We start from the raw sequence: 17,063 nt of genomic DNA on the forward strand, positions 1-17,063 counted from the left end.
TTCTGGAGGAGAAAGGACATTTAAAATTGACATTTCTTTTTAAGGAAAGGAAAGGAAACTGTATTTTAGTTTAGGAACAGAAAATGCTAGTTAGCTTTAAAAACATCATTTTAATAAAATAATATAAGAATAATTTTATTTAAAGAATACAAAACCTGATTAATTTTTGATTATTTGCTATTTTAAAATATCACAGAAACCTGATATTCTTGTTTCTAAATCTTGTGAAAAATGGTATATATTGCATTCATTAGTACATGAAAAAAGTCAGAGAAATACTCCAAGTTTGTCCTAAAATACAGGAGATATGGGGGAAAAAAGATAAGGATTGATAATTACAGTGCAATTCTGCCCCACAACAACCAAAACCATCCATTATTTTGGTTTCTGCTCATTTTGCACAGGTACTGCTGCTGATGAATCCATTGCTTGGTTTAATCCTATCATTAGATATTCAGCCAACTCACTCTGAGGTTGTGAGCCTGCACCAATTCTGTTCTTGTGATGGATTAATGGACTTGTTTCCAGCTGTATTTCCAACATCATTGCCATGTAATCCTATTTATAGAAAGTTTGTGGAATCTACGCTAGCCAAGCAAAAGATGGTCCATATCTTGCTGATGTGAATACTTTTAAAGTGTGGTGGCTGGAAACAGTTGTTCTTTCGAAATCACTGAGGCTTGGCCAATTCAAAATAGTGGAAAGTAAATTTATGGGGCAAATTCACAATCAGTAAATTAATTCTTAAAATTCAAAGGGTTTTTGTTTGTTTGTTTGTTTTTAATGGAAGAGGAAACATTGGTACATAATTTGTACATTAATATTAAGCATATTGTCATACTCTATGTCATACTCTATTTCCAGATGTGCACATTGTACAAACTCTTTCAAGGAACCTTACCTTTTAATTTTTACCTTGAACTTGTGAATTCTTCCTTGCAATAATGCAAAGAGATCTATTGTGCCTTCCTGAGAAAGCTGAGTAAACTCAATGGTAACAAGCATCATTAGCTCTAAAAGTGGTCAAATTATGTTAAAATAGAATTATAAATGGGGAAAAGAAAATTATAACAATAAAATCGACTAAGTTACACTTGAAAGCCTACACTTTGAATAATCTTAAAATATTAATTTCATATATGATGCAAACAGGCAAATAAAAACTGAAGTATGAAGACATTTGAAGACTACAAAGGGTTACAGAATCTATTCACCCATCAGTGGGATCCTCAAGACCTTCCTTGTTTGAATCACAATACTCCAACTAGCTGCAGCCACAGGATGGTGCTCATGGGCTTTGGAAACTACACTACAAATCTGGGAGGAGGGGGAAAATGAGAAAGAGAGGGAGCCAGATTCTCCCCTTGGCAGGCTGATCCTTGTCGTGCCTCAAAATATATGATCCAGCAAGTAATTGCAGATTGGGTTGATTTACCTCTCTACATTTACTCAGTCTTCAGGGGCACTGCAAGTAGACTGATCCACCAAGGGAAGTCACTAAATGTAATCTTTTTGGACTTCATCAAAGCTTTGATACTGTCTCTTATAGAATCCTTCTGGATTGCCCAGCACACAGCTGGGTAACTGAGTTATGTAATAGACAAGCAACTGGCTCACAGGTCAGGAAAAAAGAGTTACAGTGAATGGGGCACATCAAACTGGTGACCTGTCACTAGTGGGGTTCCATCCTTGGCTCAGTTCTCTTCAACATCTTTGTTACCAACCTGGACGCAGGATTCAAGGGAATACTAAGTAAGTTTGCTGAAGACACTGAACTGGGAGGAGCTGTTGACTCCCTCGAGGGCAGAGAGGCCCTGCAGAGAGGCCCTGCAGAGAGACCTTGACAAACCAGAGGACTGGGCAGTCACCACCAATGAAGTTTAACGAGGGCAAGTGCTGGATTCTGCACCTGGGATGGGGCAGCCCTGGCTGTGTATAGACTGGGGAATGAGAGGCTGGAGAACAGTGCCATGGAAAGGGACCTGGGGCTGCTGGTTGATGGAAAGATGAACATGAGTCTGCAGTGCCCTGGCAGCCAGGAGGGCCAACCCTGTCCTGGGGGGCACTGAGCACAGCATTGCCAGCCAGGCAAGGGAGGGGACTGTCCTGCTCTGCTCTGCACTGGGGCAGCCTCACCTTGAGTCCTTTGTGCAGTTTTGGCTGCCACAGTATAAAAAAGACATTAAGCTCTTAGAGAGTGTCATAAAGGAGGGTCATGAGGATGGTGAAGGATCTGGAGGGGAAGCCGTATGAGGAGCAGCTGAGGTCACTTTGTTTGTTCTCTCTGAAGAAAAAGGGACTTGAGTGGAGACTTTATTGTGGTTACAACTTCCTTGAAAGCATAAATGGAGGGTCAAGAAATGATGTTTTCACTCTCGTGACCAGTGACAGGACCCAAGGGAATGGCGTGGAGTTGAGTCAGGAGAGGTTTAATTTGGGTATCAGGAAAAGGTTTTTTTACCTGGAGGGTGGTTGGGCACTGGAAGAGGCTCTCCAAGGAAGTCATCACAGCACCAAGTCTGACAGAATTCAAGAAGCATTTGGACAATGCTCCTGGGCACATGCTGTGGGTCATGAGGAGTCCTGCACAGGGCCAGGAGATGGACTTGATGATCCTGATGGGCCCTTCCAATTCAGCATATTCTATAATTCTATGATTCTATGAGCTGTTTCTTGTTCTTCAGGGTATTAATGTTTAGCTAAACACATAAATTAGGGACTGAAAGAGGCACAAACTGTATCATATTTAACACCAATGACCTGAACATCTTTTTTTTTCAGAAGAATTGTTATCTTGCAAGCTGCTCTTCTTGGCTGGTATGAGTGTTGTCTGTTTCAGACAGATGGCAGTGCAATAGAATAACTGCAGGTGACAAGATCTAGGAATCTGGTAGATGCTTTTTAGATCTAGGAATTGTTTTGAACCTTTGCTATCGAAAACAACTGGACTTAAAGAATTCCTTTAAAGCTCAAATACTTCTGCAGTTTAACTGGAAAGACATCTGTGAATTCGGACAAGAATCCTCAGGACTGGGAATCCTACTCAGCAACAGAAGGTCCTGCTTTACACTTAGTCACAGTCATCCCCCTGTGACTCACTGCCTTCTCCTTCCCTAGAAGGGGCTCCTACTTACACTAAGAGAGAATGCACATCTCTGTATCACCTACAACTGATTCTTAACTTCAGCCCTTCAGCGATTTCATTTGTAATTTTATACAGATGGCCAGACATATTGTAATGAATATTTTCATTCTCCTCTTAAATTCTCAGGACTTACAGACTTTGCAAAGAGTAGCCTTAATTGTGAACTCAGTAGGATATACCAGAGTGCAACTCATATTTCTATGGAAACACAGAATATAGATTCTGCAATTCCATGTACCATTGCAGGGCTTATACATATGGCCAAAAAAAAAAAAAAAAAAAAAAAAAAAAAAAAAAAAAAAAAAAAAAGTAGGTACGTACTACAACGCTTTTAATCAAGGTTTGTACTAAGCCAGAAAAGTGTTGGAACACTTTCACATAAATATTTCCCGGATGAGTCACTAATCCACACGTCCCAAGAGCCGGCGTGGGGAATACTTGCATTCCCAGTCGTACCGCGGGGTGGGCAGCCTCTAAATCATTTATACACCAAGTGAATGGGGAACTTTGGAGAGAGGAAAATGAGCTAACAAATAGCAGACCCAGCAGCCCGAGGACACTGGCAAGGCCAGCACCTGCCCGTGGAAGGCCCCCCGGCCCTGCCCCCCGCGCACCTGGCCGCGCCCCCGCCCAGGGATAGGGATGGGGCTGGGGGCGGAGGGTGGGACCGCAGGCATCGCTTGTGCCTCTTCCCTCCCCCTCCCCTTCTTTCCACCTTCTGCTCTATAACTGCCCGCCTCCTTTCTCAGCCCTCTCGCCTTATCGGGTGCGGAGCGGGGCGGGAAGGGCTCTCCACAGCCGGCCCAGCACCCGCAGCCCCGCACGGAAAGGAGCGGGCACCGCCCGCCGGGCGCCCCGGCTGGTGCCCGCACAGGTCGGTGTGCGCTGCCCTGTCCCCTCCAGGGCAGGGGCCGGGCGGGGGTCGGGGCGGGACCGCAGCGCTTCCCATCCACCTGCCCCGCAGGACCGGAGCCGGGAGGGAGGATGGGGCGAGGCAGGAGGAGATGGAGAGGAGTGGAAGGTGGCGAACTCAGGCTAGGACGGGGAAACCCCTATAGAAAACCCCCTCCAGAGGCATTACTTTTATAGCTGATAGTGACTAAAACCCAATCACGCTGTTGGTGTGCTGGAGGCTCTGGCTGCTGCTTCCCCCGTCCCGCCGCGGCGCCTCCTCCCTCCCTCCTTCCCTCCCTCCCTGGCTCCGTGTCGGGGCATCTCTCCGCCCCGGCTCCTCTCGGGGCTCTCTCCGCGGAGCTGCCCGGGCCGGCGGGCACATCCCACCGTGTCCCCAGTGCCTGCCGGCATCCCCCGGCTCTCCCGGGGCCGTCCCCCGCCCCAGCTCAGCCAGCTCCCCGCTGTCCCTCCCTCAACCCGGCGCTCGGTTTCACACGGGGGGTGCTGCTGGTGGTGGGGAGCCCTGAAGAGGAGCCGGAGGTCCCTGGCCAGGCTGGGGCAGCTCTGCGGGGCTGTGGAAGCTCTGCGGGGCTGTGGGGAGGCGAGCGGAGAGCGCGGTCCCCATCCCCTCCTCCGCCTCCCTCTGCGGGGTCGCGCTCAGGCTTTGCCCAGCGGGGCATCGACCCGAGGAACGTGAGCCTGTTCCCGCCCTGCACCGAGACACCGAGATAGGGGAAAAACCCAGAAAGACCTTCCCGTCCCGGGGAGGCGGCTCAGCCTCCTTATCCGGGCTGGAGGTGCCGCGTTTGTCCCGCCCGGAGCTCTCCAGGGCCCGTCCTTCCCTCAGGAGAAGATGCCCTGTTGTGCCCTGTGGTGCCCCTGTGCCCTGTGTTCCCCTGTGCCCTGTGTGCCCCTGTGGCCAGGCCCGTGCCAGGGATCCTGGAACCCAGCCGGGAGAGGTGCTCCGGGGATGTTCTTGGCTTGCTTGGTCTCTGCTCCTAGCCCTAGTCTGGCAGAGAATTTATTTTCCACATACTTACTAAAAGGTGAAATATAAAAAAAATATATATAAAAAGGAATACGATATTCGTTTTTAGTCCCAGACGATGTCAGCCGCAAGGTGGCTGCAGACAGGAGTTTCCTTTCCTAGTTATACGAATCCTGACGTGCGGCTCATTGCAGAGGTGAATTTGTGTGTGGTTGATCCAGCTCCAGTTGTGTCTATTCCAATGAATCTCATTTCTTTGGCTTTTCTCTAAAAACAACAGTGGAGAATGTTTCTAACACAGGATTACTTGTCAGTTAGTATTTATAGCTCTTGCTTTGGAGGTGGGTTTATATCAAATGTAGCAGATGGGGAATTTTGCCATCCCTGTGAGTGAGTATTTTAACGTCTGGGTTATTATGGGAGGCAAGCCACACATCAACAGTGGTAATTTCCTGGAAGAATGAGTTGTTTGCTGTTGTTTGAAGAGTTTGTGAAGATTTACTTGATCCAGGTTGTATTCTAGAGTGAGGGTAGAAGCATCAGTACCCAACATGAGATGCACAAGAGGTGGATTTCTGCCTGTTTTGGGATACTCTCAGTTCTTCCTATTGCCTGCCACTAGCCAGCTGTCTGCTCACTGTGGTCCTTGGGTGTTTGATGCTTTGGTTTATGTAGTAGGAAACCTGGAAATGTTGCACAGGTTTCTGAATTCTATTTGGAGGATGGGTCTAAGAACTCTGCATAGCAATATATAAGTCCCTGGTGCACATCTTTGATTTGGGATCTAGGTTATTTTCCTCTGTCTTGAGATATTTATACTATAAGAGATGGATTCAAATATATATGTTTAAGTAATGTGAAATTTGTTGATAATTTGGTTAAAACTTTGATAACCTCCTATGGAGATGGAATTTACAATGTACAATTCCCCTATATATTTCTAGCAGTTGTATCAAGCATTCATGACTGGGATTTGTGACAGTAGACCTACCAAGTCCTGGGAAAAGTATAGCAGGATGCAAATACTCAGAGAGAGAAGGGGATGTAGGTCTTATCATCTTCTGTTTAATAATGATTGAGGTACTTCAGCCTGCTTTTTATATTAGATAGTGGATGAACCACTTGCTATGTGCCTTCAAGATAAGGAAAACATGGAAGGTAAATACAGTAACGGTATAGTAACGGTATAGGAATATATATATATTACGGTATAGGAATAGTAGAGAAAATGGCAGAGGAGGTAAATGGGAGAAACCTGCAAAACAGAAATACATAAACCGATATTTACCTAAGTAAACCTTTAAATGCCCTTTGCTGACAGTAAGAAATCTACTATTAATTATCTTAATTTGTTTTGCCTGTAGAATTTTTACAGGAGAGGACAGCAAAAAATCACTTTCTTGGCCCAGAAAATTGTCTAAAACTAGTGCAGTAAAGTTGAATGAAAGAGAAATCTTTATAAGTATGGTGCTAGGGACATGTTGATGTATCTTGAGATTGGTACTGTTTTTAAGCTAACTTATGTGGTCAGGTAAATTACCCATTGTGAAACTTGCTCTTTGGCACCAGAATTGTTTCCTGTAACCCAGCTAGTTCACCCAGGACTGCCTTTAGTGTTCATATACTGCTGCATTCTAAAATGTTAATTTCTCCTAACTGGTTAAATTAGTGTAAATGGTTTTGACCATGATATTACCTACTGTAGGTGCAGATAGTACAGCAGAGAGTACAGATAAGCTGAATAAAGTAGAAAATGGACAATGGGAAGAGGATGTGAGTTTCTTCAGAACAAAGTTCTGTCTTTTTAGAAAAGCTTCAGAGTTCTTTGCCACAGATATCTTGATAAGGTTCTTACAAAACTGGTTTGTATAGAAAAACATGTTGTACTTTGTTATCTACATCTTACTCTATTTCCAATGCTTGTGTATGATTAGCAAAGAATATACCATTTGTTTTTATGTGGGCCAAGTTTATGTTGAGTAGCCCAAGAAGAGTTCTTTGTCCCTTTCAGGTAAAATGAGCTTTGGTCATAAAACTGCTGCCAGGAGAATTTGTCTCCACTGATGTCTGTAGTAATTCCTTCTTGTTTGTTTGTTTTGTTTGCTCGGGGTTTTGTTTGTTTGTTTTAATCAAATCCAGATTTTCCCCACAATTTTCATTAAAGTAGATGCCTTCTCTTTGTCTGTTTGGTAAGTCTTTGTTCCGTGTGTTTTCAGACCTGCTGATACTGTGTCTATTGAAGGGAAGAAGATGTTTTGTCAATACAAGATACAGAGCTGTTTTCTCCTGGCTTTTCTAGCTGTCACAGCTTTTTTCATCAGTGATGTCCAGGGCCAAGGTAAGTCATAAATGACAAGATGGAGCTTTTCCCTCTGATGTGCAGAAAAACCCCTTTTATTCCAAATGCAAGTGTTACTTCCTCCTTAGTAGGATACAAATCCAATAATACTGAAATGAAGCAGGAATTTTGCTGCTGAGCTCAGGAAGCAGGTGGGAGTAGAACTGCATCTTCATGTGTGCTCTTTGAACCCAGTATCTCAAATAGCATAAATATTTGTGCAAATTCACATGTCTCAAAATGAGTTACACACAACAAGGTTTTACTCCTATTTGCATGAAACTCCCTATCAGAAATGGCTCTTATTGTCTTCTACATAATCAAGTAAGTTTGAAGGATCAGCTATGATGTGAAGCTTGTATGGAATATGTCTTTTCTTCTCTTTTGGAACAGTAGCTGTTGTAGTGCTTATATCATTCCATATTGCACAGATCTATTAAGTGTCACAGACTAGTTCTGCAGCTTTTAAAATGAAAATCTCCTTTATGAGTATTAAAGGTTACTGCTGTGATTGTTAGGCTTACATACTTGTTGGATTGTATTGACAATGTCTTGAATGCTAGAGAAAATTTATCCTGTTGCTTGAGGAAGGGGGGAGAAAGAATACCAATGAGTTTTTATGATTTCTAAACGAAGGCATTTCTCTCAACTTTAGATTCATGTAATCCCTTTGATATGAGATTGCATGGGCATAACCAGGAGCAGAATTGGATCCTGGGGTCTTTTAAAGCATTTTGTATAATGTATTATTCATGAGCACATTTGGAGACTATTGGAACCGTGAGGCTTTCAAAATCCTGATAATGCAAGTAGCAGTGTTGTCCAGTCTGCGTGGCACTCGAGTGCTGGGGAATACCATCTTGGATGTTTGGAAATTTGTAAGCGTTTTGCAAGCCTCTCCCAGAACTTAGGGACACATGTAAGCTGTGATATTTGATGTTGGCGATGTGAGGTGAATCAAGAAATATATGTTCCTGATGTTCAGTGCATCATTCTGGTCAGAAATTAGGTCCAGAATGTTTGTGACTTAATGAGCCAATAAAGCAAAGCATATGGTTAGTCTTTTCTCTGTATTTCAGTCCTAATCCATATGGTTAAGATTTGGAAAACAGGACTGGGGATCGAGATCCATCTCCAGAAAGTTTTGTGAAATTCCTTGATCTTGGAAAACTATATTCTTCTCTGCTTTTTTTTTTTTTTTTTTTTTTTTTTTTAACTTTGATTCAATCAGTTATAGTTGGAGAGTTTTCTCCCTTTAATACTAACACAATGAAATGAAGGTCAGAGAGGGTTTTTTTTTTCCATGGTAATCACACCAGCAGCAGCCAGAGTTGGTGTACTTGATGAAAAAAGAACAATACTTCCCTTGTTCTTAGACTCTTTCAGCAAGCATCAGCTTCGGAATGCTGTCAGCAGTGTGATATTAAGCTAAGTGGACCATTGCCTTAGCCCAAAATGACTGTTACTCTATTGAATTAGGTGATATGAAGTCTCTATTCCCTGTTCACAGGAAAAAAAAAATCTCTTGGTACACTAAAAGTAATGAGATGTTTCTCAAATTCTTTATTTTCTCGAGGTTGCCACCTCTTGAAGTAAGCACTTCATGCAGCTGGTTAACTATTTACAATTTTGTATCATTTGTTTGTCTGTTTTAATCAACTGTACATCTGTCAAGGTGTAGGAAGAGCTGGCATTAGTTCCAGCTTGTGTTTCCTTCCTTTGGCAAAGATGCTCAGGTAAAGGTGTGTAATGTGAATTCTTGGAAAGGAGAGTATGTTTGTGAGACTGAAGCCAACACGCCTGAAGCTACAAATTATCCCTTCAGAGGAGCTATGTGGTTCTATCTAATTTTTTGCCCTATTGCCTTATAAACCACATAGCGCTGTTTGGTCTTTACTCAACAACAATTATTTTTTCAGTACTGTGGTTTCTTCCCCATTCAATATAATGTATAAATAACAGTGTTTGTCTACTTGTGTTTTTTTATAGTATATGAAAATAGTGCTGGGCAAGCAACACTTGGGAATTTTTCATAAAGTCACTTTCTTTGGGAGTTGTTCTGTATTTAAAAATGGAAACTTTTCTTTGTGTGGCAATGATTTTCATGTAATACTATTGTAATTGCTAAGTAATTGTGGTGCATGTTAACTTGTTCGATTCTTATGACAACAGTAAATTGAAAGCTGCAATATTTAGTTAGTATCCAAACTTAGACTATTGGATGTCTTGGAGAATTATCCATAAGCAATTTATTGTATATTTCCTTTCCAGTAAGAGTTGAAAACATTCATTCCTTAGTTGTCTGTAAGAGTTATGTGTTTGGAGTGCTAATTTACCTGGTGAATAAACCAAAGCCTTGAACTTGTCAGTTTTCTTTTGGATGACTGCTCTAATGTTGCTGACAGCCATTCTTTTTTTGCATTCCTGTAAAACCACTTAACCAGATCTAGCTACTGATTTTTATCAGTTAACTGACTCAGCTTGGATTAATTTTTTTCCCTTTCTGCAAGAAGTGAGATTTTGTTCCACAGACAATAAAGGTCCAAAGAAATAAAGATATCCTCTGCAGGTTGGTGAATGCGTAGTAATTCCCATCAATATTTTGTTGTCTGTTCGAGTGTTAGATTTTTAACTTCCTTAGCTATATGTACTTTTCTATGCCAGAACATTAGTCTTTGCACAACTAAGACACAGTTGATTATCTGCCTAGTAAATAATTCTTTTCTTTCTTATAGTGTATTGCTGTGTGGGAATGTCCCTTCCACTGCACTGCTGTCTTTAATACAAAAAAGTACCCACTGAAAATTGACTAGTTATGTAAAGACTATTCTGGCACAACTTTTCTAGTCTTTCACATTGTAACTCTGTAGTATACAAAAAAAAACTTCTGGTGATTGTGTCCTTCTTTGCTTGTAAGGTCTGTCATTGTTTTTTAGGGGCTCAAATATTTACCTGTTTTGGTGATGGCTAATAGCAGTTAGGCCAGAACTATGCCTCTTTGTTACAAGGTGCTTTCAGAAACTGTCAAGTTGAAAGTAGGATGGAAAGAAATGACGAGAAAGGAAGAAGATGGCAGAGAAAGTGAACTCTGAAATTCTAAGACATGATTGGGGTTTTTTTGTCAATCCTTGATGTTACTTCATTGCTCTCTGCTCTGCTTCTTAATCCCCATACAAATTTACCACTTAATCCCAGTAAAATCTGCAGCATCTTCAGACTTGCATACAGCCATTCTATAAAAGTTTATTTTCTATTCCTGAAGCAAAATAATAAAAGGAATTGTATTTTTGCAAACTTCTAGGTATTCTAGGATTTGTCACTCCTGTTCATTCAGCCCCAATTTATTGTGATTTATGTATAGCTCAAAGACACAATGAATCTGAGAATGAATTAAAAGATGTAATCCATAACTGCAGTCTGCTTGGCTTTAAAAACTTTTTGCCATAGTCTCTGTCATGTTTTTACAATTACAGCATGCTGAATGTTCTTGCAGAAACCTGCCTGGCAAAACATTTTGCAGTAGGAGGGCCAAATTTTCAAAGAACTGATGGTGTATTTGCAGCGATTCCTGTACTTGATCTTGCTCGTAGCCTTTCTTACTAAACTTCAGGGAGGTGACAGGCAAACTGAAGATGAGATCTGGCAAGATTGTGCCCAGCAACTAAGGAAATTCATGGGTTGGGTGTAAGCCCAGTGCTGTGAAACAGAAAGCTTTGAGTGTATGGAGTTCATGTGCTGCCTGCTGTTTCTGTCCCCTTGCCTCACTTCTTGAGCTTGTTCTCTGAGGTCTTGGAGATTGCATAGGTGTTGCTAAGCTGTTCTTGGTACTAGGGTACTCTCTTTTCTGTGTTCTGGTGTTAAGTCCCTCAAGGAAGAGAGCTGCAGAACCTGCCCTTGGTCTGACAAAACTGCCACTTACAGAATGAGAGGCTGGATGCAAGGGAATGTATCTCTTGAACTAAGCCTTCAGATTCTTACTTCTAAGAGCCAAAATGTATTTAATAGCAGATGACATGAAGAAACTTGCACCCCTGAATCTCAAAAAAACTGCAGCTTGCCTTTTCCCTTCTTTCTGGCCCCAAGCTGCTGGAAAAAGTAGCATGTAGGAAAAAGTTACTGGTTCAGGACAGGTCTTTGGCTGCTGGTGGTGCCAGAGCTGTACTGGCTGTAGCAGGTCAAATGGAGAGGCCAGAGATTGTTGGCCAGCACATTCTGCCTGTTGACTCAGATGCTCCATGTGCTGTAATCTTTGAGTCTCAGAAATACATGAGACTGTTGATTTGTTATATCTGAAGGACCAACAAACTGTGGGGGCATGAGCCTAGTCAATTAAGAGCAGTCTTAGCCCTGGGGAAGAGAAATTGCCACTTGCCTGCTCCAGATTAATTTCCCTGATTTCTTAGACTGACTAACAGAAACCTTAAGGATGTAGTGGCAAAGGCACCAAGGGTTTAGGAAATAAAGGAGCCTGTTCAGGACGCTGTGGAGACAATGGGAAGAGGAGAGTAAGGTTGGAGGTGTCAAATATTTTTTACCCCATCTGTCATTCAGCCTCTGGATAGCTTCCCTGCCTGCCTTTCCCTGTAGATCAGTTTGTTCTCTGTGAGCCAAACTCTGTTCAAATATATGAAGATTTCCCCTTGTTGACAGCCTTGGATACCCCAGGCTGCACTGCCAGCTGCTGTGCTGTGGTTCTTCAGTGAAGAAGGGATGTGCCTCCCCAAAGCAGAGTGGAAAGGTTTTGTAGAGTGTGGTTCAGTGTCAGTGAAGTTTGACTGAGCAGTGGGATGCAAAACTGTAAAAAACTACTTTATGTGCAGAGACACAGTTGCTGATATGATGGTAACAGCAAGGGGCAGTTTTCCCTTTTGTTCTTGTGTGGGTTGCTTCACTGATATATCATCTCTTTTTCAATCATTTCATGCTTTATTCATTTCACCTGCTGCTTCAGTTTGAAACCTAGGTGATGGCGCAATATAAATAGAAGCCAAATTTTACTTATCATCTAGATTGTTTTGACTTGCCTGTGCATGCCTGCCAGTCTTGATGAGACTGAAGCAGTGTTCGCAGCTGCAAAGGTTTTTGCTGCTTAAGCCAGGTTTGCAAATTGGGCAGCTGATGTTCCCTTTGCCTTGTGCATGCCTGTCTTTTCTCTTGGTTATTCTCTCCTCACAAGGATTTGAAAATTTGGCCCTGGGTGACATTAAATGTGGGGAAATGCCCACAGTAATGAGAGGTAAAGGAGTGTAGGTCATGCATATTGTCAGTGTAAGCAAGAGAGCAATTTTAATTCCCATATATTAACAAAGAGCATTTTTATTACCAGCTTTGCTTGCTGAACTAGTGTCTTAACATCTAACATTGTTTGTCTTTCTGTCTTCTGCTGTTAGGATGTTTAGTTTGTTTTGTAAAAAGATAAATACAAGGTCTGTCTGAGGGAAGTAGTGCACTTGGGGATGTCATTTTACAAACTAATAAACTGATGTATGTGACATTTTAAGTAACTTGCATCCTTTACTATTAAAAATTTTTGTTGTCTTCCTATATGTGTTTGATTTTGTTTGTTCAAAACTGGTTAGTCTTTATTTGAATTTAAAATGTTGTTTTCTTTCCAAACTTGCAGTTTCCCCACCAACAAGACTAAGATACAGTGTAGTGAGTCCTGACAGTGTACAGATCTCCTGGAAAGCCCCCAAAGGGCAATTCACTGGATATAAACTTCTTGTCACTCCAAGTTCAGGTAAAAGTCTCTATGTTCTCTTTTAAGGTGAAAGAACTGTCTTCCTAAGGCATAAAAGTTTTTCAGAGTTAATGTCATCCTCCACAAGGAAGAAATTGTGAGCAAGCTTTGGATAATAAAGTACTGGCTGATCAACAGAAGAGATTGATTTCACTAGAGAGTGGTCAGGCACAGAAAATGGGAATCAAATGCTTAAGGCAGCAGAAGTGGGTCAGTGCTAGTTATGCTTCATGTGTAGTCTTTGGGAATTGTCATTGATCATCTGTCTTTACCTTTCTTCCAGTGAGATGTAAGGAAGTCTAGGAAGTGTTCAAGGGAAAGCACTGGAATCCTAATTCAGTCAACCTCTAAGGTGGATCTCATTGCCCCTTATGCTTTAGTGAACTCTCTGGAAAAGATCAGAAAGAATTAACAAAAACAAGCAATCTTGCAAAGTTTTTGAATGAAAACTTGAAAAGGTAGACAACAAAGTGGCTGTACAGAGCCAGTCCTACTTCTGTACACTTGAAATTAAATTTAGATACAGAAACAGTTTCAACATACAGCTAAAATACATCTTTGTACATATTTACATCCAATTTCTATATGTAAATGGACATAGAAACCTTTAATGTTTGTATTTACACACAAGAATTTCCTTGCCCAAAGGCAGTTGGCAAAGTGAGTATTCAGAGGTGATGTGGGTACAGAATTGGCTGCCAATCACAGAGTGAAAACCTGTCAGTATGATGCTACCAAACTTGACAGATTTTTGTAAAATGTTTCTTTTTCTTAATGATTTTGCTGGACACTATGGCTGTTTTATGAGGCCCAGATACAAATTCTGATCTTAAGGGTGTTTCTGTTTAAGAAAACTGGTTAGAATGTCTATCTTGTTGGTTTTCTGGGGATGTTCTCTGACCTGGCTCTGTGGGTAGCCCCAGAAGTGGAAAAGTGGGAATGCTTAGGCCAAAGTAGAGTTTGTTGTATTTTTAAGTCATTATGTTCACTGTGCCATAAGAAAAGCAAACAAAATTATATATTTGTTGGAATTTTTTTTTTGTCTTTTCTCCTATAGGTGGAAAAACAAATCAATTAATTCTTCAAAATACTGCAACCAAAGCAATTATTCAAGGTCTCATTCCAGACCAAAATTATGCCCTTCAGATCATTGCATTCAGTGAAGACAAGGAGAGTAAGCCAGCACAAGGCCAATTCAGAAGTACGTGTCTCTTTATGGCTCACATACAGAATGTATAAGATATTTAATGTAACTTTTGAAATGGTAACAAGTCTTACACAAATGGGTGGAAAAAGATGGAAAAACTGTTCTTTCTGTGGTGGAAGAAAAATCAAAGCCATGTATTTTAAATGGTGTAAGTACAGGTGGAGACCTAGATTGATTACATAGTATATTCTTGCATTGGGCAACCTTTGTTTCCATTGGATTGGCATACCTTTCTTCCCCGTTTCGTTAGGAAATTAGCTGGTATTTCATGGAAAGGATCTTCAGTGAGTAGAAAAAAGTGCTATACTCTGATGCATTAAAAATTTTGCTTTTTATTAAAACAATGTTATAGCCATGCCAACTGGCAACTAGATGCTAGTTCAGTAGTACGAAAGGTTGATTTCTTAATGGTCTTCAGCAGTCAAATACGTTTGCAAATTTAATTTTTTATATGATCAAGACATGCTCTTAATGTCTATGTCATAGTGATATATACACATCTTATCTGATTTATCTTGATCATCTTAAACATGTTAAATATGATTAGTGGAGATTTGGTTGATTATGTGGCAGTGTAGGAGTACAACTGAAAGCCAATGAATTCTCTGACACTAATTTTTTCTGTCTTTGCTAGACTAACTTTCTCTTAAAACTAGCACAAGATAAAATATGCTGAGTACTCAATGTGGTGTGTATCCAAGTCCTTTTAGCTTTTCATCACTGCAGCTGTGTATTTACTACCTTAAGTTCTGTCCTGATTAGGAAACCTGCAAAACCACAGATAACTTTAGTATCAAAGAGAAGCCCACAGAAGGCTACAGCAAATTCTACAATGTTAGGTGTAGCTGTTTTTGAAATGGCATTTAGGAAAAGTAGAGCTGGCAACTTGATTTAAGAATATGAGGATTGTGTTCTATTTAGTATACTCTCTTTGCTGCACTTAAGGCTGGAGTTTCATTTAAAAGCATGATGCCTTTCATGAATAAAACCAGATACAGCATATATGCAAATCCTTTTTTTGCTCTCCTGTATTGTAGGTTTCTTTTCCCTGTTCTCTGACATGTGGCCACTAATTCTTGAGATGAGAAAAGGTCAAATATATAAAGAGCTTTGAGAATATCATATGGTTTAGTGCATTGGAAGTATGGTTTTAATGTTGTGGAGTTTTAACTGATGCACTAAGAAGTCTCAAGCTTACAATAAAATTTTATTGTCAAAAGAGTATTTCTCTTTATATAGCGAAGTATACATTCTTATTCTAATACATAGTGTTTAATGAACTAAGATCAATGGGATTTTTTTTTTCCTTTGAAAATGCAGATGTAAAAACACATGTTAGATAAAATCTTTGTGTAAATATTTGAGTAAAACTGCTGTCTTGGCTCTTCCTATGCGGTTACAATTTTGACAGTTCCAGAAATCTCTTTCAGGATGTGACCAACTTGTCTCCTTTGAATATTTTCAGACTTTTGTACCATTTTTTCTGGAGACTTGCCCCTCAATAGCGCTAGCATTAGAGGAGGCCAGCTAACTGGCCTTGCTCTTGGCCTTTTTTCAAAGGAACGTTCCTAGAAGGATAAGAAGCTTTTTTTTTTTTTTTTTTTTTTTTTTTGGCCAAATTTTTTTTTTTTTTTGGCCAATTTTATTCTGGGATTTCACCTCTTGTTTTAGTCAGAGTCTAGTTCAGTTAAAGATTAAACCCAGACTTCTGACTAAGACCTGGTGTCATTGTGTCATCTGTAACCCAGCTAATAACCCAAGACCTGCCTTGGTAAAAGCTGGCTCCTCAGCAAGCTTGTGGACTTGAATTTGCTCCCAAATCACCTTCACAATTGTTTGCTGAAGGCAGACCTGACTCACAGTATTGCTCACAGGCTGCCTTAGTAAGGAGTCAGAATTTCAGGTTTTTTGTTCTCACCTCTGTACCTGGAGTGTGAGCACTGTAGGTTCTGTGCAGGGTTGTCATACTGAGAAAATCACATTCAGATGTTTGACAGGGGCTCACTGTCTTCCTGAAAACTTGATCTTGTGATTATATTTTGGATTGGAACTTGGAATGCTCCTGGTTGATTCAGATACTCCACATACTGTTGGGTAAATCAGTGAAATCCATTTGACTTTGGTTCCACTGGTGTATTACAGAATATTTGCACTGTCTCTCTTACATAGTCAAGAGACAAATAACCTCCTTCCATGCCCTCACAGTGGTTTTTTGAATGATGGAGTGCAGAAAGACTTTGGCCCTGGCTGAGAATGAGTGCCTGCTTGGATGCATGTCAGTCATAATCCAGTTTTACATGAACTAAGAAGTGTAGTTGGAGTAGAATTTTATTTTCAGTGGAAGATATTCTCAGCTTTATTGTTCTAAGCTTTTCCTGGCTGTCCTGGCAGACAGCTGGAGTGTGGATACCAATTAGCATTTCAAGAAAATTCTGGGAAGGGTAATTTTTCTTCCCAATATGTGACTTTAACAATGACTTTTTCAGAACCTTTCAGACTATTAGTAGAGCAATAGTGGCTCCTAATGTATTACTAGGAATTGCTAACCAAATTGGGTTCTGCTTGGCTGTTGTGAGAGATTTGGGATGTAGTAAGGGTGGGAGGTATCCCACCCACTTGTGGAACAGGAAACTGTCAAAGTCTCAGCTCTGGAGCAGCCTTGCACTCCGGGGAGTAGTTGGTGCCCTGAATACAGATTTGGGCATGGGATCTAAGCTGATTCTGTAAAGAGGGCAGTGTAACAGCTGGCCT

The 17,063-nt window shown here is 41.1% G+C and overlaps 1 protein-coding gene across 4 annotated transcripts in view; it reads left to right on the forward strand.

Moving 5' to 3' along the window:
- Positions 1 to 3,970: 3,970 nt before the first annotated feature.
- The window catches only part of COL14A1 (collagen type XIV alpha 1 chain), a 114,848-nt gene continuing 101,755 nt past the window's right edge, over positions 3,971 to 17,063 (forward strand). For all 4 annotated transcript variants that reach the window (XM_083854837.1, XM_083854838.1, XM_083854839.1 and 1 more), the window contains exons 1-4: positions 3,971 to 4,019; positions 7,244 to 7,365; positions 12,989 to 13,105; positions 14,163 to 14,306. In XM_083854837.1, coding sequence (XP_083710963.1) covers positions 7,278 to 7,365; positions 12,989 to 13,105; positions 14,163 to 14,306 — 349 coding nt within the window. In that variant the 5' untranslated portion in view covers positions 3,971 to 4,019; positions 7,244 to 7,277. The remainder of the gene's footprint in view (positions 4,020 to 7,243; positions 7,366 to 12,988; positions 13,106 to 14,162; positions 14,307 to 17,063) is intronic.

This window comes from Zosterops lateralis (genome assembly GCF_965231275.1).
Source record: "Zosterops lateralis genome assembly, chromosome: 1".
In the NCBI taxonomy this organism is placed as follows: domain Eukaryota; kingdom Metazoa; phylum Chordata; class Aves; order Passeriformes; family Zosteropidae; genus Zosterops; species Zosterops lateralis.